Genomic DNA, 27398 nt, shown 5'->3' with positions numbered 1-27398 from the left:
AGGGCACAACACCCAGCAGCCCCTGCCGCTTCCGGCTTCCGGCTTCCGGCTTCCGGCGCGGGCGCTCTCCCTGCCGCCGGCCGCCCGCAGCTCTGCGCCCGCGCCCCAGGCCGCCCACTCGACGGGGAGCGCGCCATGGCCGCCCCGGACCTGTCGGCCAACCTCCAGGAGGAGGCCACCTGCGCCATCTGCCTCGACTACTTCACGGACCCGGTGATGACCGACTGCGGCCACAACTTCTGCCGCGAGTGCATCCGGCGCTGCTGGGGCCAGCCCGAGGGCCCGTACGCCTGCCCCGAGTGCCGCGAGCTGTCGGCGCTGCGCAACCTGCGGCCCAACCGCCCGCTCGCCAAGATGGCCGAGATGGCGCGGCGCCTGCACCCGCCGTCGCCCGTGCCGCAGGGCGTGTGCGCCGCGCACCGCGAGCCGCTGGCCGCCTTCTGCGGCGACGAGCTGCGCCTGCTGTGCGCCGCCTGCGAGCGTTCGGGCGAGCACTGGGCGCACCGCGTGCGGCCGCTGCAGGACGCGGCCGACGACCTCAAGGTACGTGCGCGCGGGCTCTGCGAGCCCCCGGCGCCGGCGCCCGGATCCCCGCGCGCGCGCCCCTCGCTGTCCCGCCCCGGTTCGCCCCCCCACCCCCCGAGCCAGGTGTGGAGCGCGCTGGCCGCTCCGCTGATGGGGGCAGCCGTGCGCCCGAAGGCCGAGGGGGCGCAGGTGTCGGCGCGGCCCCAGCCCTGGCTGGTCCGTACGCGGCTTCCTGCCGCCCTCGTCCTCGCTTGCTCACGGGGCGGCCGCCGCCCTCCTGAGCTGACCTGATGAAGGCAGGAAGCAATCCCCAAAAACTCCAGAAGAGGCCGTGGTGGGGCCCGGGCAGGGCGCTCGAGGGCTTCTCCTAAGCGGCAAGACCCTGGGGCTGAACTTGGTCGTCTGCGGGCTCTTCCTGGGGAGGGGGTGTGACGGGAGAGCCGCCTTCCTGACGGGATCGTGGGGAGTCGTAAGACTCCTCCCGGGCCTGCGCTGCGGGGAAGGCCGTCGCCCGCAGTGCCGGCATCTCCTATGGGCGCGGGTTCAAGTGCGGCCGCTCCACTTCCAGGCCCGCTCCCTGTTAATGTGCCCGGGAAAGCAGAAGTGGCCGCTCGAGCCCCTGCACTCTGGGACACCTGGAAGAAGCTCCTGGCCTCGGCCTGGCCCTGCCCCTGCCCGAGCCCCAGCCCCAGCCGTTTGGGGAGTGAACCCACAGATGGAAGTTCTGGTCTCTCTGCCTTTCTCAAACTCTTTCAGACAATTAAAAATAAAATCTTACGTTTTTTAAAAGACTTCCTGGAGGGGGTTGCTGATAGTCAGGGGACTGCACCTGGGGGCTGGGGGCTGGGCCCTGTCCGAGGACTCTTCCTGGGAGGAGTCTTCCTGGAGGTCGTGATAGGCACAGGACACTTACAGCAGGGAGATGGTTGGGGGTCAGGTCTCTTTCCAGGGGGAGAGCCTGGTAATCTCTTAACAGGGGTCATGGTGCTGGGATACTTCTGCAGGTGTTGGTTGTTAAGGACGCTTCCTGGGGAGAGTTGTGGTAGTCCTAGGATTTTGCCTGTGAAGGGAGGGCCTTGGTACTCCGAAGACTCTTCCTGCTGGGCAGGGTCCTAGGTAGTCAGGGGACTCTTCCGGGAGGGAAGGTGGGGGTGGGAGTAGTCAGGGGACCATGCCTGGAGGGGAGATCATAGATGGTCAGGGGACGGTGCCTGGGGGGGGGGGGGGTCCTTGGTTATCAGAGCTGTCATTCTTGCTGGGTGGTAGGGGTAGTCAGGGGACTGTCCTTGCAGGGAGAGTCCTTGCTCTTCAGAGGACTTGTTCTGGGAGTGTTGGGGTCCTGCTACAGAGGACTTTCTGTTGGGGGTCATTGGTAGTCAGAGGACTCATCCTGGGGTGGAATGTCAGTGGACGTTCCTGGGCGGGGATCATTGGTATTCGCAGGTGTCACAAACGCCACTTGTCACGCATCTCCACAAGGCTAATGCAATGGAATGTCAGAGAATCGGACGGGGGAGAATCACAGAATTGTGATAGTCTTTTCAATATAACTTATTTTGCAATGCCACTCAATACGTATTCAATGCGTACATCTAAAGGTCAATACCACTCAATATGTCATCAGTCCACAGGTCATAACACACATCTAGGAGTAAGGAAGTCTCCAATAATGTCTAGCAATAGTTGTAAGTATAAAGCTTAAAAGCATAATCAGTCTGAACACTCATGGCTAAGGGCGTAATATGAAGGCTGCGTTCTCAAGGTTCCTGCCACGGTCACCAAAGTCAAAGTCCAGAGTCTCCGTTCCCAAGACGGCTCTCGAAACAGTCACTTACGGGCAGGGGTCGTGGGATGCCTGGCACTCTGGGCAGTAGACTGGACAGTGAAGGGATGGAGATGTCACTGATGAGAAGTCCAGTGCAGCCCCGGTGTCAGCTCTGGCAGTGGCTGGGACGTCTAGGTGAGGTTGGCTCCAGCGGAGTGGCCAGCAGAGTTTTGGTCAGCGAAGACTTGGGCAGAGTTTCACAAGATGAGTCGGAGCCACTCGACCATCACTCACACTGAGCCGTGTGTGTCCCCGAGGGGATGAGAGCAGTGGTGAGGCTCGCCTTTTCATCCCCTCTCTGGGGTAGGTGGGCGGTGTAGGTGCCCTGGGTGTCACCAATCACAGGCTCATCCTTTGGGGTGTCACCAACCAGATGATGGTGTCTGGGTGTGACCACTCGTGGTGCAGTAGTGAGGGTGCAGTAGTGCAGTAGCCAGCTGGTTGGCTGCTGCTTATGATGTAATGTCCCCCAGTCCTTATCAGACCTCACCTCCTGTGTCTGTTCTGACAGATGGTCTGGGCAGTGTCTGGTGCTTAGTGCCCTAGCTTAAGGAACTCCATTTTGGTTTTGCTTTCTCTCTTTTTTTTTTAGGGGGTGGGGGGGTTAGCAGTGCTCTGTAACTCTTTGGGGACTCCTGTGGAATTCCCCATGGTCCAACCCCTGGCTCTCCATGTCTCTCCTTCGATGGACGTCATGAGGAGCAATTCGAGTTATTCTGGTGGTCCACTATTGAACCACTTTCCCATTTCCTTTTTGTATATGTTCCCAAAAATATGGGTTGTGGGAGTTACGTTCTACTGTGATGTATTCTCCATTCTTTTATCAATTCCATGATTCCATGGTGTGTATGGTCTGTAGTAACGGTTTTCCTTCTATTGTTATTGCCATATAATCATGGTTTGGTAGGATTATTGGGTGTGTTGTACAATATAGTCGAGCATTTTGTATATCCCAGTGAGCTCTGTATGGTTGTTGTCCTAGAATAGTAATGGTAATTGTTAATTGAAGGCTTTTTGGTGTGATGTATATTTAAGTCATGGTTATACAGTAAGTCATGGGTGCAACTGGGTTAGTGCCTCCATAGGTATACTTGTCCCATTTATTATTATTCCTCCTCTTAATGGTTGTATAAAGTTATTCCCTATTTTTGTGTAAGAGCCTAGATCTGTAAGCCATATGCATATGGGTATATATTAATTTAATGATAGAGATCTTACATTGTACTTCATTACAGTAAGATTTTTCTTTTTTTTTTTTTTTTTAAGCTTTATTTATTTGAAAGACAAAGAGATAGAGACAGAAGTCTTCCATCCGCTTGTTCACTCCCAAGATGGCCATAACAGCAGGCCGGAGATGCGTCGATCTGAAGCCAGGAGCTTCTTCTGGGTCTCCCATGTGGGTGCAGGGGCCCAAGCACTTGGGCCATTTTCTACTGCTTTCCCAGGCCATAGTAGAGAGCTGGATCGGAAGAGGAGCATCCAAGACTGAAACTGGCACACATATGGAATGCCAGCGCTTCAGGCCAGGGTGTTAACCTGCTGTGCCACAGCACTGCGCCACAGCCAGCCCCTCATTTGGGTTTAATAGAATTTATGTATGTGTGTGTGTGTGTTCTCCTTTCCCTGTATTAAGTAATTGTCGTATGTCAGTCAATGCTTGCTGTTTTAACATTTGTATTTCATTGCATTCATGTTCTCTAAATAATGTGTCTAATCTTTGCTCTTTAATTTTTTATCTTTCTGCATGTAAGTCTGATTGGTCTTTCAAATTATGTAGGATTTGTGAGAGGATGATTTGTTCATGATGTCAAATTTCATTTATTGCAGGGATTTGGAGATGGCTTTCAACTCTTGTATTTCTTTAGCTCTAATATTTTCTATTTTAGTTATGTACATCTAGGTCCTCTGTTGCCTTTACATTTGCTATTTCTCCTAGTGCCAATCCTCCTGTTGCTATCCATTCTATTATTTCCCTTCTTGAGTTCGCTGATCTGGCTTGTCTTCTATATGGTTATGGGTGTAAGCCATTCAGCTTCAGGACATCTTTTGTTTAAGGCTGTTGAGAATATTGCCACGTCAGTTGTGACGCACATCTTTAGCAGTATTGGTTGTGTTGTCAATTGTACTGGTGCATTCATGTCTGGTATTTTATATGGTGCTGGTGATATTTCTAATTCTCTGGGGGTGTGTGCATTAACTTCCATCCTGTTGTGGGATGTGCTGGGTATAGCTTATATATTCCATTTATGCCTCCTCTATCAATAATGCAAGGCATAGTGTTGTTGCATTTATTAAAATCCATAGGGGGTATGTATATGTTATCTTGCATTGTTCTGGCATGGAGTAGATATATTGCCACACCTCCGGTTGTGTTCCTATAGAGTTCTGTATATATGCATCTTGAGGGGTTACTATCCATTATATTTGTGTTATTATGTCCTCCAGTATCTACCATTCCTTGAGGTCCTCATTAATGAGGGTGCTATAAAGTCATATTGTATTATTTATTGTATTATTTTATCTGGCTCATTCCATTTGAGTAGCAGCATATAAAAGTGATATGGTAGATTAGTATGCTGGATTTTGTATCTCCGAGGGATGTTTGTAAAATCCATCCCTGCTGTTATCCACCATTGGATGTCTCTATTTGCCTTTTTTATTTTGTACCTTACTGTTTCTTCTAGAGCCTTTTCACACATTTTTCCTGCCACTATCTTTGTTTCTAACAGTGTTGATAAAGTTTGTGACTATAATTGGGTTTATTTTATTTTTTAAAACCTTTACCTCTATCTGGGTATGGTATTGTAATAGTTGTCTTTGTTGTCCATATTCATTAGTATTTCAAAAGCCAGAGTATTATTGTCTGTCATTAATGTGTCACACATCCACCAAATAGGTTCAGCTGGTCTACAAGATGGGTCTTTCATTTGATTATATTTTATTAGTCTTGTTGCCTTATGTTTCAGTGTTGTTGCATTCATTACTATGAACCTATCTGTCCAATTGTACTTTTAATTTTTATACTTCCCTTGTAGTTTTTCTATGGGGATATAGCTAAAAAATTCCAATCCATGTCCATTATCTTTGTGTAATTGAAATGTGTGCAGTACAGTCTATGTCAATTGTCTTATTTCCTACTGTTTCACTTAATAACTTTATTCTGGCTTTATACTCTGCTGTTTTCCAGAATTTGTGTTTTTCTTCAGTGCCAAAAAGTGTTTCATTATTTTTTGTATGATATTCAAAACAACGAAATCCCTTTTTAGCTTTTGTTTTCTTTGTTATTCTCCCATTAATATTTTCTACACTAGTGTTATCATGCACAGCAAGTCTTAGTGTTGGCATCTGTATATTCTTTTAGGATTGAGTTTAAATGCACTATTTATCTGGTATGGTTGTTGTGTTGGGTCTGTTATTATTAGTGGGAACTTCTATGTATTGATTCCTAAGGCCATGATATTTGCCCAGGTTGATACTGGTGGGAATGATATATTTCCTACTTTATAATCCGAGGTGCCATCGATTACTTTGAACTTTGCATAATATGGAAGCTTGGGAAAGCCTGATGTGCACCAAGTCGTAGTGTTGTCCCTGGGAGTGTTGTTGGGAAGTTTGTCCCATAATCTGCTGGGCATTGAAATAGGATATCTGTGTTATCACACGTGTGGGTTTTTACCCTTGGTTGAAAAGATGTCACTGAGACTGAGTCAGCTGTTGGCGGAGTAGGCCATGTTGTTGTTTGTGGGACTGATGTTGTAGTTGGGGCTCTTGTTTGTGTAGTTGGAGTTGTTGGGTGGGTTCACAAGATTCATCTGGTCCTATTCCCTTTTGTCTAAGCATGCTCTTTGCTGTAATGTTGGTGCAAAGCACAAGGGTAGGAATTTGAGTTCTGTGGACGATTTATAATAATAGACATCATCTGCTTCTGCTTGCTCATATGTGTAGTACATTACATTACCTACAGGTTGCATGGTTCATGGGTCTCATTCTGTGCTTTGCATTGTTCTGGCATGGAGTAGATATATTGCCACGCCTCCGGTTGTGTTCCTTTAGAGTTCTGTATATATGCATCTTGAGGGGTTACTATCCATTATATTTGTGTTATTATGTCCTCCAATGGTTTATGTGCTATTGGAGGTATTTGTTTTATAGCTTTGTAGTAGTCCTCACATTCCTCTTTTTTTTTTTTTAACTTTTATTTAGTAGATATAAATTTCCAAAGTACAATTTATGGATTACCATGGCTTTTTCCTCCCAATAACTTTCCTCCCACCCACAACCCTCCCATCTCCCGCTCCCTCTCCCATTCTATTCACATCAAGATTCATTTTCAATTATCTTTATATACAGAAAATCAATTTAGTATATATTAAGTAAAGATTTCATCAGTTTGCAAAATACTGTTTGAGCGCTAGTCATAGCATTAATTCACATTGAACTACACACTAAGGACAGAGATCCTACATGACGAGTAAGTGCACAGTGACTCCCGTTGTTGACTTAACAAATTGACACTCTTATGTAAGGTGTCAGCAATCTCCCCAGGGTCTATTCATGAGTTGCCTAGGCCATGGAAGCCCCCTGAGCTCCCCGACTTTGATCTTATTTCCACAAGGCCATAGTGAAAGTGGAAGTTCTCCCTTCAGGGAAAGGTACTTCCTTCTTTGATGGCCCCGTTCTTTCTACTGGGATCTCACTCACAGAGATCTTTCATTTAGGGTTTTGTTGTTGTTGTTTTTGCCAGAGTATCTTGGCTTTCCATCCCTAAAACAGTCTCATGGGCTCTTCAGCTGGATCTACATGCCTTAAGGGCTGATTCTGAGGCCAGAGTGCTATTTAGGACATTTAGCCGCCATTCCATGAGTCTGCCGTGTATCCCGCTTCCCATGTTGGATCGTTCTCTCCCTTTTTTATTCTATCAGTTAGTATTAGCAGACACTAGTCTTGTTTGTTTGATCCCTTTGACTCTTTTTTTTCTTTTGACAGGCAGAGGAGAGAGAGAGAAAGAGAGAGAGAGAGAAAGAGAGAGAGGAGAGAGAGAGAGAGAGAGAGAAAGGTCTTACTTTTTGCCATTGGTTCACCCTCCAATGGCCGCTGCGGCCAGCGCATCACACTGATCTGAAGGCAGGAGCCAGGTGCTTCTCCTGGTCTCCTATGTGGGTGCAGGGCCCAAGGACTTGGGCCATCCTCCACTGCACTCCCGGGCCACAGCAGAGAGCTGGCCTGGAAGAGGGGCAACCGAGACAGAATCCGGCACCCCAACCAGGACTAGAACCCGGTGTGCCAGCACCACAAGATGGATGATTAGCCTATTGAGCCGCTGCGCCGGCCCCCCTTTGACTCTTAAACCTATCATTATGATCAATTGTGACCTGAAATTGATCACTTGGACTAGTGAGATGGCATTGGTACATGCAACCTTGATGGGATTGAATTGGAATCCCCTGGCACATTTCTAACTCTACCATTTGGGGCAAGTCAGCTTGAGCATGTCCCAAATTGTACATCATCCCCTCCCTCTCTTATTCCCACTCTTATATTTAACAGAGATCACTTTTCAATTAACTTTAAACACCTAAGAATAATTGTGTGTTAATTACAGAGTTCAACCAATAGTGTTAAGTAGAACAAAAAAAAATACTAAAAGGGATAAAGTATTAAATTGTACATCAGCAGTGATGACAAGGGCTGTCCAAGTCACTGTTTCTCATAGTGTCCATTTCACTTCAACAGGTTTCCTTTTTGATGTTCAGTTAGTTGTCACCGATCAGGGAGAACATATATTTGTCCCTCTGGGACTGGCTTATTTCACTCAGCATGTTGTGTTCCAGATTCCTCCATTTTGTTGCAAATGACCGGATTTCGTTGTTTTTGACTGCTGGATGGTATTCTATAGAGTACATGTCCCATAATTTCTTTATCCAGTCTACTGTTGATGGGCATTTGGGTTGATTCCAGGTCTTAGCTATTGTGAATTGAGCTGCAAAAAAACATTGAAGTGCAGAGGGCTTTTTTGTTTGCCAATTTCATTTCCTTTGGTAAATTCCAAGGAGTGGGATGGCTGGGTTGAATGGTAGGGTTATATTCAGGTTTGTGAGGAATCTCCAGACTGACTTCCATAGTGGCTTAACCAGTTTGCATTCCCACCAACAGTGGGTTAGTGTCCCTTTTTCCCCACATCCTCTCCAGCATCTGTTGTTGGTAGATTTCTGTATGTGAGCCATTCTAACCCGGGTGAGGTGAAACTTCGTTGTGGTTTTGATTTGCATTTCCCTGATTGCTAGTGATCCTGAACATTTTTTCATGTGCTTGTTGGCCATTTGGAGTTCCTCTTTTGAAAAATGTCTATTGAGGTCCTTGACCCATCCCTTAAGTGGGTTGTTTGTTTTGTTGTTGTGGAGTTTCTTGATCTCTTTGTAGATTCTGGTTATTAATCCTTTATCTGTCACATAATTTGCAAATATTTTTTCCCATTCTGTCGGTTGCCTCTTCATTTTCTTTGGCAGTACAGAAACTTCTCAATTTGATGCAATCCCAAATGTTAATTTTGGCTTTGACTGCCTGTGCCACCGGGGTCTTTTCCAAGAAGTCTTTGCCAGTGCCAGTCTCTTGCAGGGTTTCTCCAATGTTTTCTAATAATTTGATGGTGTCAGGTCATAGATTTAAATCTTTAATCCATGTTGAGTGGATTTTTGTGTAAGGTAGGGGTCTTGCTTCATGATTCTGCATGTGGAAATCCAGTTTTCCCAGCACCATTTATTGAATAGACTGTCTTTGCTCCAGGAATTGGTTTTAGATCCTTGATCAAATATAAGTTGGCTGTAGATGTTTGGATTGATTTCTGGTGTGTCTATTCTGTTCCATTGGTCTACTCATCTGTTTCTGTACCAGTACCATGCTGTTTTGATAACAACTGCCCTGTAGTATGTCCTGAAATCTGGTACTGTGATGCCTCCGGCTTTGTTTTTGTTGTGCAAAATTGCTTTAGGTGTCTCCATATGAATTTCAGCATCATTTTTTCCAGATCTGAGAAGAATGTCTTTGGTATTTTGATTGGTATCGCATTGAATCTATAAATTGCTTTTGGGAGAATGGATGTTTTGATGATGTTGATTCTTCCAATCCATGAGCATGGAAGATTTTTCCATTTTTTGGTATCCTCTTCTATTTCTTTCTTTAAGATTTTGTAATTCTCATCATAGAGATCTTTAACGTCCTTGGTTAAGTTTATTCCAAGGTATTTGATTGTTTTTGTAGCTATTGTGAATGGGATTGATCTTAGAAGTTCTTTCTCAGCTGTGGCATTGCCTGTGTATACAAAGGCTGTTGATTTTTGTGCACACATTCTGTTTATACACTGACATAGGTGGCTGTCTACAATGTCTATACCTTGCAGAGAAAATTTGGGCCATATGGAACAATGTGTTCCTGTAATAATAATAGCTCCACCTATCAACGACTTTTCCTGCATCTATATAATTTTTGGTTGGAAATGGTATGATTACATCGAGTTCTGAGCAGGTGTGGGAGGAGAACTGTCACTACCTTTGGTTTTGGATAATATTGTTGCTATTGTAGCTAGCTTCATTAATGTTTGGGTGGTAGGTATCTTATTATGCTTTTCCTGTATGTTTTAACGCCATTTTCTAAGGAATAGGTGTCCTTTATGGTGAGGTGGTTGTTGTAGTCTTTATTTCACTACATGTAGTAGTTCATGTAGTTGTTCTTTATTTGATGTTATGTTGGAATTCCCCGTGATAGATTTACATGTACCTGTAAGAGAACAGATATTGTATATACTGCTTTACTAATGTATATCTTGATTTTTGTAAGTTTTAACATGCCTCTCTCATTGATAGTCCATACTGTGTTTCCTTGTCCTGCTGCCACTGTTTCAGCTGGGTTGATAGTTGCATTTTTCCTGCTTCTTATCCTAATTTTATATGGAATATTATCGTATACTTTGTCCTGTGTTGGTTTGTTAGCATCTAATAAGGTTTGTGGTATTTGTGGCATTTGTTGTATTAATGCTGCTTCTACAGGTGATGGTCTAGTCCTTCTAGGACTGTTGTTTATTTCCATTACTGCTTTACGTAGGCTGTCTTTAAATTTTCTCCTTTGTATAATTCATTTTTTAAAGTCCCATTCCATCTTTTTATATTGCCTGCTGCAGTGGGGTTATATGATAAATGATAGTTCCATTGTAATCCTAATCAGTCTACCATTTGTTTCACTAAGTTGCCTGTAAAATTTGACCCTTGATCTGATTCTGTTATCACTGGGATGCCGTAAGCTGAGATCCATTTCAGTACTGTATGGGATTTGTTGTAGCTGTTAACCATTCCCAGTCCTGTGCATGTGTCTACCATTGTGCATACATACATATTCCTAAATGTTGTTAGTGGTCCTATAAAATCTATTTGTATTCTATAAGTAAAGTTCTTATATTCCATTTGTGTGTCGGGCATTTTATAGAGATTGAATCTTAATTTTATTTTTGGGCAAGTTATACATGCCCTTATTGCCTTTTTTATGTCATTCCATGCGATCTTCAGATTCCTTTTTTGGAACCACTCCTACAAGCATGAGTTCCTGCATGTCCTAGTTGGGCGTGTATTTGTAAGATGTGGTGTGGGTGTCTTTCATGTTTTTCTTCTGGCTTTGTTGTCTTCCATTGCCTTTTTAACGTTAGTTTTGTACCCCTAACTGTTCTGTTTGCCATTCTCCTTGTAACTTCATAAGCGTTGTTTTTGAGGGTTTACCTACAATATCATCGTGTCTGCTTACCTCATGCTTTTCATTTGCATGTGCATCTACATGGGTTACTTTTATTTTTATTTCTTTAGCCATCTCATCTATATTTTTCCCAATATCTCTGGCCCACAAGCCTTTTCCATCTATCCTATAATCTGTCATTTTCTGTTAACCTGACCATATATAGCTAGGCCATTCGCCACACACAATGAGTCGTATAGATTTGTATTGTTTTAAAATTGTGTTCTTTAGTATAATGCCTGGCTAATTCTGTGGCTATTAATTCTGCATGTTGTGCTGATGTATTTTCCCTAGTTTTGTTAATAGTATATCTTCTCTAGGGTTATAAGCTGTTGCTTTCCACTTTGTTTCTGTTTTATCCACTGTGCCAGTTGCATCTGTAAACCATACATTTTGTAAATCATGGTTATATTCCAGTGCCCTTGTTGCTAAGTTCTTTTTTATTTTTCATTGTAGGGATATCTGGTATTGGGGCTATAGGTATTTAGGCTACGATTTCAGTGATTTTATAAGTTGCTATTTTTGTTGATTTTCCTCAAAAAATTGTTTTAGCTACCATTGCATATTAAAACTTTATTTTCCCGTCCTAAACCTTATGTTTCCTTTGGTGTCATTTTTATCCAATCCTTTAACGTGATTGGTGTTCGTAGGGTCATTTTTCCTATCGTCATGGTGGATGTCATTTTTAGTGTTTCATAAGCTGTCCAGGCAGTTTTTTCAAATAATGAATATCTGTTTTCCACAAATGGAAATCTTTTACAGTAAAGTCCTACAGTTTGGGGTTTTGATGTATTATTATAAATTCCCCAAGTTCCATAGCCATTTTTATGTATTATATCTATAATGGTGTCTTCTTTAAACTTATGCAAATTGCTATATTCTTTTATATTCTGTTTGCATAACTGTAATGCTTTTTCTGGTTCTCCTGTCCACATAAAATCCTGTGCTTATCATGTAATTTTATATATTGGATGCAGTATTAGGTTAAGGTATCGTATGTGATTCCTCCAATAGCCAAATAATCCTATTAATTGTTGGACTTCTTTTATATTTTTGGGGGTCCTTTTGTCTGGATTTTGTCTATCACCCTTTTATTGCTTTTATTCTTATCCATAAGGGTAGAATATTTGGGATTTTATCCATTCCTAGTATATTATATGGTACTTCTGATACTTATTTTTATAGGTCTTATTTGCCTATTCCATAAGTATAAGAACATAGTTTTCCATTTTACTGGTGTACTTATGCTTGCTACTTCTACTATATTATGATTAGGTTTGTTAATCTTATAATTTACTCCTGTTGTTATTACTTGACTTCCTGTATCTATAAGAAATTGATATCCTTTTGGTATTTCCGTCTCTTTTTCTGATAATGCTAAGTTTATATATAGCCTATTCTTGTTTGCTTATTAGTTTTATTATCTTACCTGATATTGTGTGTACTGTGGCCTGTAAGTACTGTTTCTGTTTATTGGTTGCCTTCTCCATTGCTTACTGCCTACTCCTTGGTATGTTCTCTGCTGTGGTACTATTCTCCTTGGTTGGTTCCTTGGGCTTGTTCTGTATGATGTTTGTGTTCTGTAAGGTGTCGTGTTCTTCCCCTTGGTGTTTGTGCTCATTTGTTGTCTATTGTGGTTTCTAGTTTGTTTGTATGTGTATTTGTATGGGTATTACCTGTTCTGAAAATTCCTGGGGCCTAGGGGATATGACCCTCCTCTAGGGGCCCCACGAGTGGAGGGGTTTTTGTTTCCCCGTTCTTTAGGCCATGTTATTGTATTAAATGTGAATGATCATTGTCCATCTAGCTCTTTTGCCTCTTTGAAATAATTTACTGCATCTTGTAGTGTGTCCATGTTTTGTAGTCTGATGTTAGTCTAAGTATCTCTGGCCCTCCTGTTATAAGCATTCTCCTAATTTGTGGAATTATATCTGCCTGTAGTGGCATGTTGCACTATCTTATGATATATCATATAGTAAATGCCTAATTTCCTGAATATTTTTATAGCTTGCTGATGTGTTGTCCATGTTATTTGTGATTCAAAATTTCCTAAGTCCATTGAAGGAAATACCCTTTTGTATGCTCTAGCTACGCATCCTAATATAGAGTATTCTCTCTGCCTTCTGTAGTTTCTAGCACTAAGGAATCACAGATATTTTCATTATCTACCATTGACACCATGGTATTCATTTCTTCTCCACTTACTCTGATCGCATGAGCTCCTTTGTCCCATAGGTTCAGTAAGAATTCTCCATCTGAGGCCTCTTTTTGTGCAAATTCATTATGAATTTGCCAAAATTCTAATCTACTGAACGGTCTCATTTTTATTTCTTCTGAGTTGTCCTCTCTGTCCTTTTTCGGAGTTTTTGTGACCTTACAGATTACCAGTAAAACCTCCTATTCCTCTTGGTCTCCATTTCTCCTATTTAGGGTTTTAGTTACTAGTTCTTTGCCTTTCTCCTGTCCTTATCTATATCGTCTACATTTTTGTTATGATTGCTGGGTTCTTTTTAGGTCGTGTTCTTTCTGTTATTGGTTCTACAACATTTGGGCTGATCAAGGGAATTTCTATATTAGTTCCTCTAGTAGCATACACTAATTTCTATTATTCCTTCAATTTCTTTCCATTTACTATCTTCTGGTTGTTGTTGTTGTTGTTGTTGTTGTTTTAAGATTTATTTTAATTTGAAAGCGTTACAGAGAGATGTAGAGACAGAGAGGTCTTCTATCCGCTGGTTCACTCCCCAGATGGTGGCAACGGCTGGTGCTGCGCCAATCCAAAGCCAGGAGCTAGGAGCTTCTTCCCGGTCTCCCATGTAGGTGCAGGGGCCCAAGGATTTGGGCCAGCTTCTACTGCTTCCCCAGGCCATAGCAGAGAGCTGGATTGGAAGAGAAGCAGCCAGGACTTGAACTGGTGCGCATATGGGATACCGACACTGCAGGCCAGGGCTTTAACCTGCTCGCCTCAGCGCCGGCCCCTGTCATCTGGTATTTTATGTTTCATTTTTCCTTTATTCCTAAATATATTTTTTATTTTACTTGCTGTCATGTTATTAGCTGATATATTAATTTTATATACTTCTTTCTGAAGTACCACTTAACTGTATTGGCTGTTTGGAATTGTTCTAATTGTTTAGTTATTTGTCTTTCTAAATGTCTGTGTATTCTTTTCTATCCAATTCATCCGCCATGTAAGAGGTCTGTTATACAAATTGTGTAATTTATTGCTGTGTTACGTAATTAGTTCCGTTTCCTGTCTTGTAAAGTTCTTGGCAGAACATGTAATGTCCTATTAAGTTTACTACTATAAATGCTATTACAATTAAAACTGCCAACGAAATTAATTGTCTGACACACTTGTGTAATTTATGTGTAGCACTAATTGCTGTAAGGCATGCCATTTGCTATTCCAGTCTTTCCAGCATTTAACTGCTTTTTTCGTGACTGCCATACACTGTCTCGAGCGCCACTTGTCACGCATCTCCACAAGGCTAATGCAATGGACATGTCAGAGAATCGGACGGGGGAGAATCACAGAATTGTGATAGTCTTTTCAATATAACTTATTTTGCAATGCCACTCAATACGTATTCAATGCATACATCTAAAGGTCAATACCACTCAATATGTCATCAGTCCACAGGTCATAACACACATCTAGGAGTAAGGAAGTCTCCAATAATGTCTAGCAATAGTTGTAAGTATAAAGCTTAAAAGCATAATCAGTCTGAACACTCATGGCTAAGGGCGTAATATGAAGGCTGCGTTCTCAAGGTTCCTGCCACGGTCACCAAAGTCAAAGTCCAGAGTCTCCGTTCCCACTGGGAGAGACGGCTCTCGGAACAGTCACTTACGGGCAGGGGTCGTGGGATGCCTGGCACTCTGGGCAGTAGACTGGACAGTGAAGGGATGGAGATGTCACTGATGAGAAGTCCAGTGCAGCCCCGGTGTCAGCTCTGGCAGCGGCTGGGACGTCTAGGCGAGGTTGGCTCCAGCGGAGTGGCCAGCAGAGTTTTGGTCAGCGAAGACTTGGGCAGAGTTTCACAAGATGAGTCGGAGCCACTCGACCATCACTCACACTGAGCCGTGTGTGTCCCCGAGGGGATGAGAGCAGTGGTGAGGCTCGCCTTTTCATCCCCTCTCTGGGGTAGGTGGGCGGTGTAGGTGCCCTGGGTGTCACCAATCACAGGCTCATCCTTTGGGGTGTCACCAACCAGATGATGGTGTCTGGGTGTGACCACTCGTGGTGCAGTAGTGAGGGTGCAGTAGTGCAGTAGCCAGCTGGTTGGCTGCTGCTTATGATGTAATGTCCCCCAGTCCTTATCAGACCTCACCTCCTGTGTCTGTTCTGACAGATGGTCTGGGCAGTGTCTGGTGCTTAGTGCCCTAGCTTAAGGAACTCCATTTTGGTTTTGCTTTCTCTCTTTTTTTTTAGGGGGTGGGGGGGTTAGCAGTGCTCTGTAACTCTTTGGGGACTCCTGTGGGATTCCGCACAACAGGACTCTTCGTGGTGAGTCCTTGGTAGTAAGGGACGTTCCTGGGGTTGAGGTCATTGGTAGAGGACTCTTCCTCAGTGGAGGCAGCAGTCCCTGGTAAAAGGACCGTCCTGGGCCTGGTGGTCTTGTTGGAAACTTCCCGAGGGCAGGAATGTGTTGTGGAATCCCCTGGGTAGGCAGAGGACTCTTCCTGGGGAGGGGTATACTTGTAGGCAGGGACTCTGCAGGGGCTGGGAGGACTGTTTTGGCAGCTGGAGGACTGAAGGGGGCTGGGGGGGTTGTGAGCAGACTACTTGATGGGGGTACTGGTACGAAGAGGTCTCTTCCTTGGGGCGTATCAGTAGACTCCTCCTGGGGTGCTGGTAGTGCAGAGGGATCTGCCTGAGGAGAGGCGGTGTTGGAAGGTGGGACTCTCCGGGAGGGGTGTATTGGGGGTCAGAGCCTCTTCCTGGGGAGGGAGCGTCTTTTTAAGCAGAGGGCTGTTTATGGGGGTGATTTTGGGTCACAGAGGACTCTGCCTGGTCGGGGGTATTGGAGGCAGACAATTTATCTGGAGAGGGATCTGCCTGGGGAGAAGAGAGATTGGTAGGCCCAGGACTCTTCCTGAGAAGGGTGTTGGTAGGCAGAGAACTCTTCCTGTGGTGGGTTGGGGCTCCTTATGGGAGGGCGCGATTCCTAGGCAGAGGGCTCTTCTTGGGTTGGGCTGGTATTGGTAGGCAGAGGACTCTTCCTGGGTAGGTATTGGTAGGCAAAAAACTTCGGGGGGCAGGGTATTGGTAGATGCTGGGGAGGGTGTTGTGTTGTAGGCAGGGGACTCTACACGGGGGGAGGGTGTTGTGTTGTAGGCAGGGGACTCTACACGGGGGAGGGTGTTGTGTTGTAGGCAGGGTCTCTACACGGGGGAGGGTGTTTATGCACAGGACTTATCTGGGTGGTCTGTGATAGGCAGAGAACTCTTCCTGGGCAGGGTAGGTATTCATAGGCAGGGCTCTTCATGGGGGATGGGGTGTTGTAGGCAGAGGAGTCCTCATGGGGTGTATTCAGAGTCAGAGTCCCTTCCTGGGGAGGGAGAGCACTGTAGGCAGGGGACCCTTCCTGGGGAGTGGGGGCGTAACTGGTAGCAGACTCTAGCTGGTCAGGGAGGGTCTTCGTAGGCAGAGGACCCTTCCTGAGTGGGGTATTTGTGGGCACAGGACTCTCCATGGGGTTGATTTGTAGGCAGGGGACTGTTTGGGAATGGGGTATTGGTAAGCATTGGACTCGTCCTTGGCCTGCAGGCAGGCAGTGAGCAGACTGGAGTCCAGATCCTCTCAACAGCACCCTCTTTACCAAGTAGGGAAGGGGCTGATGGGTCCTGTTCTCCCCGTTTCTCTGGGAATTTTATTTGAAAGGCAGAGGGAGACAGTTCTTATTTTCTGGTTTACTTCAATGCCAACAACAGCCTGGACTGCCAGGCCTAGGCTGGGAACCAGGAGCCCCATCTGTGTTTCCCACATGGGTGGCAGTGCCCCTGGTCCTCGAGCCGTCACCGGCTGCTGCATTAGCAGGAAGTTGCAATCAGGAATGGAGCTGGGACGACCCAGGCATTCCCATATGGGATGTGGCTGTCCCAGGTGGCCCCTGAACCAGCCCCAGCAGACTTTACCACCACCCTCAGACCCCGTGATCTGGGAAGTTAGTTCTGCCCCCGCAAGTCTGGCTGTGAGTCCCATGGGCTCTGTGCTGAGATGAACCAGGCCCAGGATGAGGAAGCCAAGGCAGAGCCCCAGTTTTCTCTGCCACTGGCCGGGGGCAGAAGAGCCTGGGCCTGCACCAAGGCTGTGGCGTCCACACTTGCTGGCACAGCCAGGGTGTGAATCCTCTCTGACCCGTTCGAGGCACAGAGAGCGCATCACGCTTCCTGTCCTGCTGCTCATGGGGACACAGCTGTGGAGGGCGGGTGAGATGCGGCTGGCGAGGCTGTGTTCCCTGGGGTCGGGATAATGAGGGATCAGACCCAAGTTCTCACCAGGGCCGGTGACTGGGACCCCCGTCTGAGGCTCCTGCCAGGGCCCCTCCCCACCCCATGAGGAGAACTGAGCCCAGCGAGGGACAGCGGAGCAGCTGGACACATCCTTGGTGCTTTGGGTGTACTGCCCGCAGATCCTGGTCCCCGCTGCCTGGGCAAACTCCCCAAGCCGCAGCACCTTGGTCCCATGCTGGTCCTGGCTAGAGACAATAGTCGGCCAATCCAAGTGCCAGGGAGGGCCCATGGTGGGCACGTACCACATTTGGTGTCCGGCCACGGACCCTTAGGGAGACTTAGGAATAGCTGAGGCATAAGCTGTCCTGTCTGAAGGACCCTCGCTGGCCCCTGGCGTGGGGCTGAGAAGGAGTAGCTGGGGGAACTGGGACCAAGGAAGCAGAGCCGGAGCACATGCACCCCAGGGCTGTTAGGACAGGCTGCAAAGACTGGGCAGGTCTGGGGTCTCGGTCCATGTGTGGTGCCACAAGGAAGCACCATGCCTGGGCAGCTTGGGAGCTGGGGGCACTTACTGCCCAGTCCCGGAGGCCACGGGTCCAAGGTTGGTGAGGGGTGAGAGCTGCTTGCTGGTCTGCAGGGCTCTCTGGGCCGGGAGCCCAGGAAAACAGACTTCCCACCAGGGGCCCGGGACCAGTCCCAGCCCCAGGCGGGGCTCCCACGACTCCTCCTTGGATTCCATCAGGTGGCTTGGGAACGAGCTCCATTTCCTGGTTTATTACTGAGGCCACTATGGAGGGCCTGGGGCAGGGCCCCTCCATGCCCTCTGTGGCCGAGCCGTCCAGGCAGCTCTGGACAAAATCAGACCCTGTCCTTGGGCTGTGGCCACTGTGTGACCCAGGCTGGCTTCTGGTAGGTGGAAGCTTTGCTGGACAGGAGTTGGCCGCCTTGAGGGGGGAGCTGTGAGCTAGGACCTGGGCAGCTCTGCCTCAGCGCCTTTCCCCCAGGGGCCCAGCCTCAACACTGCCCGTGGTGCTAGGGGCTCTGTGGTCCCCAGGGAAACGAACACGCAGACCCTAGCGTGTGATCAGCAGCTTGGTCCACAGGCCCAGGCCCTTGTGAGCCAAGCTGGAAGAAAGGGCTGGGAAGGCAGCTTGGAAACAGGAAACCTGCTCAGCTCTGGAGGGTCCCTGGGTCCTCACAGAGGCTGGCGGGGCTGAGGCCTGGGATCTGGGAAGATGGCCTTTAAAGACCGTGTGGGATGGGGCCGGCGCCGTGGCTCACTTGGTTAATCCTCCGCCTGTGGCGCTGGCATCCCATATGGGCACCAGGTTCTAGTCCCGGTTGCTCCTCTTTCACGCCAGCTCTCTGCTGTGGCCTGGGAGGGCAGTGGAGGATGGGCCGAGTGCTTGGGCCCTGCACCCCATGGGAGACCAGGAAGAGGCACGTGGCTCCTGGCTATGGATCGGCACAGCGTCAGCCGTGGCGGCCATTTGGGGAGTGAAAGACCATGGGGGAGGGGCTAGGGGTCTCGGCTTTGGTGGCAAGAAGGGCACGTTTCGCTTTGTCCTCTGGTAGGAGGTCGGGTGCAGGAGGGCTGCTGGGCAGGGGTCTCAGGTGCGGCCTGTCCTGTCCCCAGGGGAAGCTGGAGAAGTCGCTGGAGCACCTGCGGAAGCAGATGGAGGACGCCTTGCTGTTCCAGGCCCAGGCTGAGGAGACCTGCGCCCTGTGGCAGGCAGGTGCCGGGGCTGGGAGCTGGGACCCTGCCCTGAGCAGCCGAGGCAGATGGGGGCCAGCGGGGCCGCTTGGGGAGGGGGGCGAGGGGATGCTCTCCCCTTCGAGGCGTGCCTTGGTGGTGGTAAGGGACTAGATGTTGGGGGGATTCCCTGCTTGCCTGCAGAAGATGGTGGACAGCCAGCGGCAGAACGTGCTGGGCGAGTTTGAGCGGCTGCGCCGCCTGCTGGCCGAGGAGGAGCAGCGGCTGCTGCAGAAGCTGGAGGAGGAGGAGCTGGAGGCGCTGCCCCGGCTGCGGGAGGGCGCAGCCCGGCTGGGCCAGCAGAGTGCACAGCTGGCCCAGCTCATCGCCGAGCTGGAGGGCCGCTGCCAGCTGCCCGCCCTGGGCCTGCTGCAGGTGAGCCGGCCCCACCCCCAGTGCGCACGCGCTGCCCACAGGCTGGGGGTCCTGGCCCTGAGGATTGAGAGCCAGAAGGCAGGGGAGCTGAACTGTCCCTCCTGGGAGGGGTCCTGGTGGGGCTGGGACAGTGGGAGGGGGCACCAGCCTTTGCAGCATCCAGAGCCCGCGTGTGGAAAAAGGGTCGTTACTGTGGCCCTGCTTAACGGTGCAGGCGCTCCTGGCTCCAGGGGCCGTGTTCACGGCGCTGTGTCGGCCTGTGCTCAGCCGTGCACAAGTCCTTCGGGGACAGTGACGGGGCTGTTTGCAGACATGCTTGGTTGCGTCTGTGGGCGAGGCCGGGGCTGGCTGCTGCCTCCTGTGCACGCCTGCTAGCCTGGGCACAGGTGTCACTGGGTGCTCGCACATCCAGCGTTTCACAAAGAAAGGATGTTCTGTCCACTCGTGCTCGAGGCCCACCCCGACAGAAGACCTTCAGCAGGGGCTGAGACACCCTGAGGCAGAGCAGGGTGTCATTCAGTGAGAGGGGCGTGTGTGTGCGTGCACGTGAATACCCGTGTGTGTGTGTGTGTGTGTGTGTGTGTGTATGTGTATGGCAGAAGCAGAACCCGCCTTTACCACAGTTCACCCTGAATGTGCTCATGGGTGCCCCTCTGTGTGTCCTGTGCACATGCTGTCTCCTCTCTGTGTTTCCATGTTGTGTGCACACACCCCTCCACCCAGAGTGTGCTCACGTGTGTCCTGTGCATGCGCCCCCCTCCTCCCTGAGTGTGCTCCCATCTCCTGCGCATGCGCCCCCCTCCTCCCTGAGTGTGCTCCCGTGTCCTGCGCACGCGCCCCCTTCTCCCTGAGTGTGCTCCCATGTCCTGTGCACGCGCCCCCTCCTCCCTGAGTGTGCTCCCATCTCCTGCGCATGCGCCCCCCCTTCTCCCTGAGTGTGCTCCCATGTCCTGTGCACGCGCCCCCTCCTCCCTGAGTGTGCTCCCGTGTCCTGCGCACCCGCACCCTCCTCCCTGTGTATGCTCCCGTGTCCTGCACACGCGCCCCCTCTTCACTGAGTGTGCTCCTGTGTCCTGCGCACCCGCACCCTCCTCCCTGTGTGCTCCCATGTGTCCTGTGCACACGCCCCCCATCCCTGAGTGTGCCCGTGCTGACCGGCATCCCCCTCTGTGTGTCCTGACTTCCTAGAAGGACTCGGCCACCTCGGTCAGGGCCCCTGCCCTACTGACCTGGTTGTTGCATCTTGGAACACCTGATTAAGTAGAGTCGCAGGGCCTGGGGTGGCGGCAGCAGCACACTCTGGTCTGGAGTGGGACATGGAGGGGACTCCCGTGTGGGGCGGGCTGGGCGGCAGGAACAGGTCCCACACTGACCCCCATGTGTCTCCCCGCAGGACGTCAAGGAGGTGCTGCACAGGTACGACCCCGGCCTCTCCAGGGCAGGGAGCAGGGCGGGGCTGGCTGCTGGCCGGGAAGGTAAAGCCCACCTGCTGTCCCTGCAGGGTCCAGGACGTGAAGCTGCAGCCCCCAGAGGTGGTGCCCATGGAGCTGCGCACGGTGTGCAGGGTCCCAGGGCTGCTGGACACCCTGCGGCGTTTCCGAGGTTGGTGTGGGGCTCGGGGAGGTGTCTGGAGCCAGGGACAAAACCAACTCCGTTTCCTGGCTCAGACTGGTGGCCACACTGCGTGTCGGAGCTGCACGTAGCAGGGAGCTAGGTGGGGTCAGGGTTGTGACCCCGAGGGTGGTCTCCCTGTGGCTGGGAGTGGCCGGGATTTGGAGCCAGGCACAGAGAGGAAGACAGCTGTCTGGGGGTGAAACGTGACCTGGCATCCAGAAGGTTCTGAGCTGTGGCTGGATGTGTGGGGAGGGGTGTTTGGCTCAAGGCCACCAGTGGTAGTGACCTTGGCCTCTCTCCGCAGGGGACGTGACCCTGGACCCAGACACTGCCAACCCTGAGCTGGTCCTGTCCGAGGACAGGCGGAGTGTGCAGCGGGGGGACCTGCGGCAGCCCCTGCCCGACAGCCCCGAGCGCTTCGACCCCGGCCCCTGCGTGCTGGGCCAGGAGCGCTTCAGCTCGGGCCGGCACTACTGGGAGGTAGAGGTTGGGGACCGTGCCAGCTGGGCCCTGGGCGTGTGCAGGGACAACGTGGACAGGAAGGAGAAGGGCGAGCTGAGCGTGGGCAACGGGTTCTGGATCCTGGTGTTCCTGGGCAGCTACTACACCTGCCCCGAGCGTGCCTTCGCCCCGCTGCGGGACCCGCCGCGCCGCGTGGGCGTCTTCCTGGACTACGAGGCCGGCCTGCTGTCCTTCTACAGCGCCACCGACGGCTCGCTGCTCTTCGTCTTCCCACAGACCCCCTTCTCGGGCACGCTGCGGCCCCTCTTCTCGCCACTGTCCAGCAGCCCCACCCCGATGACCATCTGCCGGCCGAAAGCCGGGCCAGGGGAGCTCGCTGCTCCACAGTGACCTGGGCCCGTACCTGGCCCCTCGCCGGCCCCGGAAGCAGCAGTCCTGTGAGCAGAGGGAGGCCGGGGTGGCGCCTTTGCAAGCGCGCTCAGGGAAGCGGCGGGCGGCTGTGGGCTCTGTCCACCCCGTGGGTGCTGCTTGGTGCCTGCCGGTTCACAGGGGTCGTGAGCCTTGCACAGAGCAAGCAATCCAGGACCTGCCCAAGCTGCTGGCTGCCTGGCCCCCAAAGCCCATGGGCCCCCTGCGTGGGAGAGGCTGGCTGAGGGCCCAGCCTGCACCGGGTGTGGTGCTGTGGCACTGTGGAGTCGGCAGCCCACAAGGCCTCAAGGGAGCAGAACAGGTCCTGGGTGTGGCGGGACCCTGAGCCACTGCTCACCCTCCCGCTGCCGGCACCCCAGGCTCACAGAATCCAGGCTTGTTTTTGTGTTAAGGTTAGGGTTTTTCTTACTGTTTTATTTATTTTAAGGAAAGCATTCCCACATTAAACAGATGTCCACCACCATCCGTGGTCCTGCTCTTTGCCCCATGCGTACAGCCACTGGCCAAGGGAGCCGTGGAAGACAGGAGGCTCCGGGGCGGTGAGCCCCACAGGGAGCTGGCCTGGCTTGTTCCACACCATGTGCGAGACCTCGAGCAGTTTGGTGATTCTGTGTGAGCGTGCTGTGCGGGAAGGCCCTGGGAGTCTGCCCATGCAGTGTCGGGCAAGACGTGGACATGCACCCTGGAGGCTGAGAGGCACTGGCTTCCGGGTGGAGCTCCCATCCCACCGCGCACTCCTCAGTGGCCCAGGTGAGAGGCTCCTGGGATGGAGTCCCCAGCAAGCAACAGGGCCATGGGGGCAACAAGGGTGAGTGGGATCAGCACTCCTACAGAAGGGGCCCCAGAGAGGTTCCCCCTTGCGAGGTGAGGCCTCAGCAGGAGCCATGCCCACTCCCTGATACCGGGCACCAGGGCGTTCCCCTGAGGGTCCTGGGTTACCAGAAGAGACTGGCCCAGTCACGAGCCCGTTACCAGGAAGTGGGGCACATCACGGGTGATGTATGTTTATTGGAAAGGCAGAGTTGGAGTGAGTTTCCATTCACTGAGTCACTTCCCAAATGGCCGAAGTCAGGAGCTTCATCCGGGTCCCCCTCATGGGTGGCAGAGGCCCAAGCACTTGGACTCTCCTCCGCTGCTTTCCCAGGCCTTTAGTGAGCTGGACCAGAAATGCAGCAGCTGGGACTCGAACCAGTGCCCATTTCTGGCATCAACTGTCTGAACCCAGTGTGCCATAGCACCAGCAACAGGGATGGATTTTAACTGAGCAGCAGCAATGTTTTTGTTATAAACATTTACACGGGGCAGCACTGTGGCATAGTAAAGCTGCCACCTGCAGGCCGGCATCTCATGTGGGCGCTGGTTCGAGTCCCAGCTGCTCCACTTCCGATCCAGCTCTCTGCTATGGCCTGAGAAAGCAGTGGAAGATGGTCCAAGTCTTTGGACCCTGCACCCGCGTGGGAGACCCGGAAGAAGCTCCTGGCTTTGGATCAGCCCAGCTCCAGTTGTTGCATGAACCAGTGGATGGAAAACCTCTCTCTGCCTAACTCTGCCTTTCAAATACATTTTTAAAAATTATTTGCACAGTGGAGAACGGGGGTGGGGATTCCTGCAGCTGGGCACCCCTTCTCTGTGTTGCGGGGGTGGAGTGGGCAGTTGGTCCCAGCCGCTGCTGCAGAGCTAATAGCAGGAGTGAGCCTGGCGCGGTACCTTCGCAGGGGCGTGGACCAGCCCCGTGGTTTCTTGGGGCTCGCCCTGGCATCTGGCCAGGGAGGCCCTCGCCTTGCATGTGCACCCCAGTCCTGAGCTAAGGGACCCCCCACCCCGGTCCAGAGTCTGCAGGGGCAGCCAGGCTCCCACGAAGGATCGAGCAGATGGCTCGGGAAGATAGGGTGGGGCCTGCCCCGTGGAAAGAGGCGGAGACGGACGCTCGGGGCACAGCTTATTTATTGGGGGCAGGTTTCAGGGGCGGCCGCGATCCCTCAGCGCCCCTGGCCTGGGCGGTACCTCCTGCACAGCAGCGCGCGTCGCTTCTCCCGCTCGCGCACGAAGGCGCGCAGGCGTGCTGTGGGGAAGGCCACGGGTGCGGGCTGGGCAGCCGGGCCCTCCTCGGTCAGCCAGGGGCACTGCAGGCAGCTGGAGGCACAGGGCCGGCCCCTGCGGAAACGGCGGGGCGGAGGTGGGCGCGGGGTCGGGGAGGAGGACGGGCGAGGAGGGAGGGGGACAGGCAGGCGGGGCTCACCAGGGCTGCGCGCTGAGCGTGCTGCGCAGGAAAGACACGGCGCCGCCCGACAGCCCGGCGTAGCAGCGGCCCAGCCGCGGGAGCCCCTTGCGCAGGCCCCGCTGCAGTTCGCGCGGACCGTCGCCATTCACCGGGTATTCTGCGCTGAGCCTGCGCAGTGGAGACGGGGCTCCAGTTCTCGGCAAAGGACCCGTGACGCCCCCACCCGGTAGCTCCAGGCACCCTGGAGGACTCACATGATGAAGGCGGTCACGCCGATGGCCCAGATGTCCGTCTGTGGAATGGCGCCCTGGCCGTCCAGGAGCTCGGGGGCTGCGTGGGGGAGGCGGTGAGTGCGGGGGTCGGGGGGTTCCCCATCCTTCGCCCCTGGTACAGCCGCCCACACTCACCCATGGTCTCCACGTAGTCCTTAAAGTGCTCTGGTGGCACCACCGGCTCCTGGCTGAGGCTCCGGGCGCTGCCCAGGTCCACCACCTTGAGCAGGTTGTAGTCGGTGACCAGCATGTTCTCGGACCTGAGGTCCAGGTGCAGGATGCGCTGGGCGTGCAGGTACTGGGCGGCGCTCAGCATCTGCCACAGGTAGTCCTTCACCTCCGATTCCGAGTAGGAGACCCTGGGGGCGAAGGAGTCAGGCCGGCGGGGCCCTCCAGCCCCTCCCCAGAGCCACGTGCCTGTCCCCAGTCCAGACCGCTCCTCACCTCTCCGCCAGACAGGGCAGCAGCTCCGGCCCGGCGCACAGCTCCAAGACGAGCACCAGGTGCCTCGGGCTGAGGTAGGCGGCGTGCAGCTGGGCCAGGTGGGGGTGGCGCAGGCCCTTGAGTGCCTCGTACTCGCCCAGCACGGCCGTCTTGGCCTCAGGCTGGTATGGAATGATCTTGGCGGCCAGTGCCCGCCCGCTGGCCTTCTCCCGGCACTGCCGGACGACGCTGAAGCGGCCTCTGAACGAGGGAGGCGCTGGTGGGACTGCTGCACTGGGGGAGGTCCCCGGCCACTGCCCGCCCACCCGCCTGCTCCCTAGACCCCCGCACCTGCGGATCTGCGTCTGGAAGGCGAAGGTCTTGGTGCTAGGGAGGGGCTGGGCTGGCCGCCCCTGGCTGCTCTCCTCCTCCGAGCCTATGAGGAGAGGCTGGTGACCAGGTGGGGGCACCGAGCAGCCCCAGCCCTTGGTGGGAGGGAGGGGAGCGTGGAGGAGAGGGGGCGAGGGCTCCACAGGAGTTAGTGAGGGACCAGGCGTGGTGCCCACACCACCACACGCAGCCCTGAGCCTGGGGCAGACATCACTACTCAAACCTGTCACCCTAATACCCAAACCTGAGAGCACCCGGGGCATCCCCCAGGGTGGGCTGTGGTGTGGCAGGGGGTGAGTGTAGGCCTCAGGCCCTGCCTTGGGGTGGCTCCCCACTCCCTCAAGGCAATAACTGGAGACGGGAGGAGGGGCCCAGGGCCCCGTGGAGACTCACCCAGGCGGCTGGGCCCCCCCAAGAGGACCTGCTCCGAGGGGCTGCTGTAGGGGCCCATCCCTGCCTTGCTCACGCAGGCCGTGCGGAAGGCGTACACGCCACCCCGGGACAGCCTGCTGGTGACGTAGCAGCAGTCGAAGATGTCGGAGGCCAGGGTCGTCCAGCTGCCTCCTGGGCCACGGGGTGGGGAGGGACAGGGTGACCCAGCTGCCGCCTGGGACCCAGGCCCAAGCACCAGCAGGGGCTCCCATACCTTCCAGGCTGCACTGCACGATGTAGGTGACGGGGCCGCACGCCTCCACGGGCTTCCAGACAAGCAGCACGCCATCTTCATACACCTCCCCGATGTCAGGGCGTGGGGATGCTGAGGGGCGCTCTGCAGGGGTCCCAGCCATCGGCCTGACTCACTGGGTGTCCCAGCGAGGACCAGACCAGCCCCCTCCCCCCATCTTCTCCAGCCTGCTCACTTCCCATCACATGGCCCAGGCTCTGGTCAGAGGGGCCTTGTCCCAGCAGCTTAGCTTTGCCAGGCCTCCAGGACACCGGGTGGGGGCGGGGGGTGTCCCAGAGCTGGGCAGCAGCACTGCTCATGGCGGTGCCAGCAGCACAGGGAGCTTTGAGTGTGTAGCTGGGAGGGACTAGGCAGGTAATGCCTCTTGCCACAGGGCGCTCTCCCTGGGCAGCAGTGAGCACTCACAGGTGCCCATGTGTCCATCTGTGCTGGCCCTGGCTGTTCGGTGGCAGCCACGGCTGGTGAGGGTGCACCGGCTCACAGTGGGGGGCAGGGGCCCTGGCCTGGACGATGCCTCTGGCTCAGGTCACTCACCTGCCCTCCGGAGGGTGGCCGTGGTGGCCGCCGTGCCCAGCGGGTTGGTCACGCTACACGTGTACACGCCCAGGTCCTCGGCGGTCACCACCAGGATGGTCAGCAGCTGGAAGTTCTTGAGGGTGGAGGAGATGAGGAGGCGGCTGCTGCTCTCCAGGACGGCCCCGTCTGCGGCACGACCCAGCAGGCTCAGCGACCCCAGGGCAGCAGCCACCCTGTCCCAACCCCAGCCTCCGCCCGGGCAGCTCCTCACCCTTGTTCCACGTGGCCTGTGCAGGTGGCTGGGCCGACACCTGGCAGGCCAGTGTCACGGACTGGCCCAGGGCCACCGTCTCATCTGAGAGCTCCCTTAGGAAGGTCGGTGCTGAGGAAGAGCAGAGGCGACCCTCAGGCCAGAGAACAGCCTGGGCCTCTTTTCGGCACACCCCCAGAACTGCTCACCACACAGCAGGCCCCGTTGGGCTTGGGCCTGTGCCCTCCCCTCCCCCAGCATTGGCCGGGCACCGTGGGGGCCCAGCCTCTGTCGCTAGCCTGCTCACCTCGGTCCCGGCCCCTCAGACCTGACAGGCGGAAGGAGGCGAGGCCAGGCTTCTTCCTGGGGGGGCCCTCCTTCTCCACACCTGCAGGGGGAGGGGCCGCAGGAGTCACCTGGACAG

At 52.6% G+C, this 27398-nt stretch overlaps 2 protein-coding genes across 16 annotated transcripts in view; one reads left to right on the top strand and one right to left on the bottom strand.

Annotated features, from left to right (window-relative positions):
* Positions 1-5: 5 nt before the first annotated feature.
* Positions 6-22680, top strand: TRIM11 (tripartite motif containing 11). Of its 2 annotated transcripts, none has more exons than XM_051842391.3 (6): positions 6-543; positions 19221-19316; positions 19482-19712; positions 21106-21128; positions 21214-21314; positions 21631-22680. In XM_051842391.3, the coding sequence occupies exons 1-6, from the start codon at positions 136-138 to the stop codon at positions 22176-22178; spliced, it is 1407 nt and encodes a 468-aa protein (XP_051698351.1). In that variant the 5' UTR covers positions 6-135; the 3' UTR covers positions 22179-22680. The 2 variants fall into 2 exon arrangements, with proteins under 2 accessions (XP_051698351.1, XP_051698352.1); XM_051842392.3 differs by having other exon boundaries at positions 12-543; positions 19485-19712.
* Positions 22681-24143: 1463 nt separating this feature from the next.
* OBSCN (obscurin, cytoskeletal calmodulin and titin-interacting RhoGEF) overlaps positions 24144-27398 on the bottom strand; it is a 115058-nt gene continuing 111803 nt past the window's right edge. For all 14 annotated transcript variants that reach the window (XM_089334667.1, XM_089334668.1, XM_089334678.1 and 11 more), the window contains 11 exons: positions 27282-27362; positions 26996-27106; positions 26743-26910; positions 26170-26292; positions 25917-26087; positions 25485-25569; positions 25155-25394; positions 24846-25069; positions 24693-24768; positions 24457-24606; positions 24144-24371 (listed from right to left, as the gene is read on the bottom strand). In XM_089334667.1, the coding sequence (XP_089190793.1) occupies positions 24197-24371; positions 24457-24606; positions 24693-24768; positions 24846-25069; positions 25155-25394; positions 25485-25569; positions 25917-26087; positions 26170-26292; positions 26743-26910; positions 26996-27106; positions 27282-27362 (1604 nt within the window). In that variant the 3' untranslated portion in view covers positions 24144-24196. The remainder of the gene's footprint in view (positions 24372-24456; positions 24607-24692; positions 24769-24845; positions 25070-25154; positions 25395-25484; positions 25570-25916; positions 26088-26169; positions 26293-26742; positions 26911-26995; positions 27107-27281; positions 27363-27398) is intronic.

Source organism: Oryctolagus cuniculus, chromosome 6 (genome assembly GCF_051225735.1).
Source record: "Oryctolagus cuniculus isolate XC-2025 breed Fujian yellow rabbit chromosome 6, ASM5122573v1, whole genome shotgun sequence".
NCBI lineage: Eukaryota > Metazoa > Chordata > Mammalia > Lagomorpha > Leporidae > Oryctolagus > Oryctolagus cuniculus.
The sequence above is the reverse complement of the archived record's forward strand: the minus strand, read 5'-3'. Positions and strand labels throughout refer to the sequence as shown.